Raw genomic sequence first — 5,053 nt, 5'->3', positions numbered from 1 at the left:
CGGTCGTAGCCCACCTCCGCCAACCACGTTAATGGCGACGCCACGCGTCCCGCGGCCACCGCATGCCTTCGGCCTATATAAAGGGGGGGCGCGTTCTTCTTCCTCATCCACTCCTCCAAAGAAACCCTAGCCGCCACAAAGCTCGACCGTAGCGCCGCCTAGGTGTTCCTGCGACGCAGCCAGGCCCGCAAGGAAGTCAATGGCCGGTCCTGGTGGCCGGCGAGGCGGTCGAGGCCGCGGCCCTGGGCGCCCCAGTGGCCGGGGCAGGGGCCGTCGTGGTGGAGCAGCTACGGCCCCACGCTCGTCGTCGCCTGCGCCCTCCTCGTCCTCGCATGAGGAGCGCTGCTTCGAGTTCCTCCTCCGCATCGACGACGACCCACTCGGCATCAAGCGGTTCCCGGACAAGTTCGTTGATAGCGTCGAGTCGGCGCATTTGCAGCTACGGGAGGCCAGCTGCAACTTCTGCCGCTGGACCGTGGAGGTCCTGTTCGACGGGCAGGGCAAGATGTACCTGCACACGGGGTGGGACAAGTTCGCCCGTGACCTCGCGCTCGAGCCCGGCTGCCAGCTCACCTTCCTCTACGAGGGGACGGCAAGATGATCGTCAAGGTGTTCGACGACACAGCCTCGCCGCAGTACTACCACACCGGCGATCCGGCTCGGACACCGATAGTTAGAACTTAGAGTGTTCTTTCTTTGCAGCGAATCTGGCTACGGGCCAGACGAAGCGAGTAGTCGAGGTTTCTGGATGTTCGTCCTCGGTAGAACCGACAAGGGCACCGTCTCCTCCCGCTGGATTTTCCAGTTTGGGTGATTGGGTGTGCCCTCGAATGTTCTTTCTTGGCAGCGAACATACGGAAATCAACACAACTGGTTTCTTTTTAAAAAAAATGTTATACTTGTGTCAACCATGGTTCAAACTATGCGTTAATTTGTGTAAACCATGTTCCAAACTATGTGTTAGTTTGTGTAAAATAATGTTTCAATATGTAATATTTAGAACTATGTTTAAATGGAGAAGAGGAAAAAAAACAAGAAAAAAATAAATGCGTCGTCCCGCTGGAGCAGCCCCCAGACGTAAACGGACGCGCGGGCAAAAACGATCATTTTAGCATCTGCAACACAAACGAACACTCGCAGATATTAAAATGTGTCGCCCCTGAGCTTGAGTTTTTGGATCGGCCCGCTGTAGATGACCTAAGTAGAGGCGTGTACCATATACCGGGCGTTGTTCGTGTAGTGTGCTTTTGTCCTTGGCGAGATGTCGTCTAGTGTCCCGTTGTCGTTGGCGAGCGATCGCCGGGCGTGAGAGAGATATACAGAACTCGACGGAGAAGAGAGGAAGAAGCGTGCGAGCACGCAAGTCACTTTCTATTTCTTGGCTGTACCTCCACAACGATTACAGTCTTATATAACCACGCCAGGTTTCCCAACTTGGTCACCCACAAGTCACAACACACGCGACGCACCCGTCTTCTAGAAGACTACCCTGTCTTACCATCGTCACTCGTCCTGGCTCGGGAGCACTGGGTGCGACATGCCGCCGTCGCCGCTCCGGACCTAAATAGTATACCTTGTCACAGGTTTAATAAACGTATTATAATACAATATATAGCTCTGCACATACTGTATGTTTTTACTATAATGTAGTAGTAGTTATGAATATTGACCAAACTATAATATTATGAAATGTTTTTTACACAAGTGAACATATTTTTTAATAACCAATCTAAATAGTCAAAGTTTAACTACATCCATGTTCACAACACCAGTTTCCTTTCTAAAAATCTTGAGGAAATGTCAAAAAAGGAGCGATTACAGTTCATGACAGCACAAACCCAAAACATGACTCGAACCAATTATGTAAACATATCAAATTAATGCCGCTAAGCTGAACTTACATTTCTTCTCAAACATGTTTACTGGAAGAAAGAACACTGTGTAGTCTCTAACTACAGTAAACGACAGTGTAACCCAGGGGTATATTTCAGGGGATTCAAGCAAGTGAAAAATCATCCGTCGCTCGTTAAAGTAAGGGCAAGGACAACACAAGTAAGGGTGAACATAATTGTGGCTGCGGCAAAGGCCAGGATGGCCCTCTGTGAGAAGCCCTTCTTTTCATGGCCCGCTAGCTCAACCTCCTTCAGCAGATCACGGATCTCGTCGATGTCTGAGTCCTTCGCTGCATGGATTAGTTTGCCCTGAACCTCTTCAAGCTTCGCAAGCCTTCTAGCTCGGCTGGCATCTCTAGCAGACCAGATGAACCGAGTCATCCTCCACAAGAGAATTCCGACGTAGATTGCCACGACACAGTCCACGGTGTAATGATGTCGTTCACGTATCTCCCTTTGTGCGCTGTGCAGGACGAGAAGCCATATTGCAACAGAGATCCAGCCCCCATAAGCTTCCTATGTATGTGAAACAAATATAAAAATAATTAAGATGCCATCAATTACAACTGACTTGATCATAAAACATTGTCCAATAGAATGGAATACAGATCTAGGACTGAACGTGGTGGCTCCAGATACTTGTGTAATTCAGTTTCAAGACAGCAGGACGTATTGAAACTTTGGTGTAAACCAGAAAACTAAAATGTATGACATACCGTCCACGCCATTGCAGTAAGAACAGAGACAAGCATGTGCCCACTATACATAAGATCATTGCAGCCTCCACTGGCTTTTTTCAGTAGATGGTACCATTGAGGTCCTTCTCCAGGGGTTGGCCTCAAAATATCTACTAGGAAGCTCATCCGACCCCAGTCAGGTCTATGCTCACCAGGATAAGATTGAACATCAGCTGCATTCAAAAAAATGACAATTTAGTTTTCCCGGCCAGATTAAATCAATACATCAATTAGGTGATAAGACAAATGCACTAACCATAAGCCATGTCGTTGTCTATGACCCCACGAATAGCATGTGAATCAGAAGCATATGGAACATAATATTTTTGTGCCCAGGGATGAGGATGCCCAGGTATTTGATATCGACCTGCGGCACACCAAGGTCTCGCAGATGGAAGAATGGTAGTGATAAAAGTTGCCGTCCGAAGCAGCCGACCGATTGCCATAGTGACCATATATCTTGTGGCTATTCCAAGACCAGGAGCTTTGATGCAATCAAATAGCACTGAGAACCCGAGCATCATAAATAACATCAAATAGTGGTGAAGAGTGATAACATGCGCTCTCAATAGATCAACAACACTTCCAGGAAGTTTCTCATTCAAAGCTAGAAGCAGCCATTGGCCGGTGTCAGGAAGTGGAGCAGCAGATCTGTTAAAATGACAAAACAGTGTTCAGTTTACAAGTAACGGTGTGAGATTTCAGAATTCATGCATGTATTTATCCAGACAAGGGAGTGAGTGCACACAAATAAACACCTCTATTGAGTTAAAGTTGGTATGCAAATGCTGCTGGGAAAGACAACCTCTGTTCCTAATTATGAACTCCCAAAATGTCTTATAATTAGGAAAGGAGGGGGCATATTTGTGCAATTGTTTCCTTGACAATGATAAGTCAAACTATAACTTGTCCAGGAAACCTATGCAGAGATCGAGTGGACAAAACATCAAAGGCTGTTATAAGTAGCTGGAAACTATGACCAAATTAAAATAGTGTAGTCCCATCCTGCCATCTAACGATACTTGCTATGAACTTCTCACTGATTTGTATTAGGACACCACTGAAGCATATCTAGGGAAGTATTTCTCGCTGAAGTTTATGTAAATCAGATTGAGAGAGAGGAGAGGAGAGGAGAGACATCAACACTAAGTCACTGAACCGGAATGTACCTAGCCCAAGCATCAAGAGATGCTTATGCCTTTCTTATCCACTAACTTATAGTCCTAGGCTCCCCTTTGTTCTAAAACATCATTGATACCTTGCTTAAACTGAACCCTTTGAAACATCAATCACTATAAAAGCTTTTGATTAGTCTAGAAGTACTACAAACCTTTTATCTTTATCAGAAGGCTGTAAGGGAACATTTTAAAACTTCAGAATATAGCATGGAGTAAACAACAATTCAACAAGGTAACGAGTTTTACCCATGACCAATAATAGTCCATAGAAATACTGTTGAAATCAAACTTGACAGATGGAGAGGCTTTGAAACCAAGATGCATTTACCACGCAATATTAACTAAAACTATAGATAGTAACAAGAAGCCGTGGCAACAATTAGTCCACAAAGTTCTGCTCACACACTTGTCATGATAAATACTGTCATCTCCATTTATCTCTACTACAACCCTGGTTTTGAGCAGCAGTAACTGTCAGCAACATTTTCTAGGTCCCTTCTACCTACAAAAATAAATTTCTTCAAAATCCCCTAAAGCGTAGTGTTCAAAATGTTTCACGGCCCTCTCCAAGGTAGCAGTTCGATTTTATAACAAGCCTAAATCTCGCAAGTTGAGCTTAGCCATTATCCACGCTCAACAATTTAACCCCTAACGATCCAAAACAAGCAAATCTCTCCAAGACCACGCATTTCTGCTACAAAGAAGTCAATCATTTAACAGTTCAAAAAGTAATCCTCCAAGATCTAACCATCCTGGCACGAACAGCTTGCTATGAACATCTGAAAAACAAATCTCTAGAAACACAAGAAAATAGCAGCATAGATCCATGGCAAGTCGCGTCCAAACAACTGAATTGCTAAGACATGATTCAAGGCCGAAGCCAGCTTCCCGGATCCGGATAAGATACTGACCCGTGCCACTGGAGCCCCATCACGGCGGAGACGAAGCGGACGGAGATCATCTCGCAGAGGAAGGCGCTGAGCATGAAGACGATGGCGCCGAGGAAGGGCAGCGCGGCCCGGAGCTCGGCGTCCCAGTGGCGGTAGAACGGCGCGCGCCCGGCGGCTGCCAGCGCCAGCGCCGCCCAGAGCACCGGCTGCAGCCGCTCGTGCCATGTCGGCGAGAGGTACCGCAGGTAGTCAATCCCCACGTACGCCGCCGCCGCGCAGCTCAGCCCGCAATAGCCGAGGAGCCGTCGGGTGGGCGACCGCGGCGGCATCGGCCTCTGCCTCGGCGCCTTCGCCAT

At 47.2% G+C, this 5,053-nt stretch overlaps 1 protein-coding gene across 1 annotated transcript; it reads right to left on the bottom strand.

Moving 5' to 3' along the window:
* Positions 1-1,846: 1,846 nt before the first annotated feature.
* On the bottom strand, positions 1,847-5,053 carry LOC124674839 (protein PHLOEM UNLOADING MODULATOR-like). Its single transcript, XM_047210893.1, has 4 exons — positions 4,719-5,053; positions 2,886-3,280; positions 2,609-2,802; positions 1,847-2,408 (listed from the first exon to the last, which is right to left on the bottom strand). Exons 1-4 carry the CDS (start codon positions 5,051-5,053, stop codon positions 2,013-2,015), a joined length of 1,320 nt encoding a protein of 439 aa, XP_047066849.1. The 3' UTR covers positions 1,847-2,012.

The sequence above is a fragment of the Lolium rigidum genome, chromosome 7, assembly GCF_022539505.1.
Source record: "Lolium rigidum isolate FL_2022 chromosome 7, APGP_CSIRO_Lrig_0.1, whole genome shotgun sequence".
Lineage (NCBI taxonomy): Eukaryota > Viridiplantae > Streptophyta > Magnoliopsida > Poales > Poaceae > Lolium > Lolium rigidum.
This window is presented reverse-complemented; position numbering and strand designations above follow the sequence as displayed.

Coding starts and splice junctions, on each gene's coding strand:
- LOC124674839 (XM_047210893.1), bottom strand. CDS start 5,053: ATGGCGAAGGCGCCGAGGCAGAGGCCGATGCCGCCGCGGTCGCCCACC. Junction 3,281..4,718: donor ATGGGGCTCCAGTGGCACGG/GTCAGTATCTTA, acceptor TCATTTTAACAG/ATCTGCTGCTCCACTTCCTG. Junction 2,803..2,885: donor AGACAACGACATGGCTTATG/GTTAGTGCATTT, acceptor TTTTGAATGCAG/CTGATGTTCAATCTTATCCT.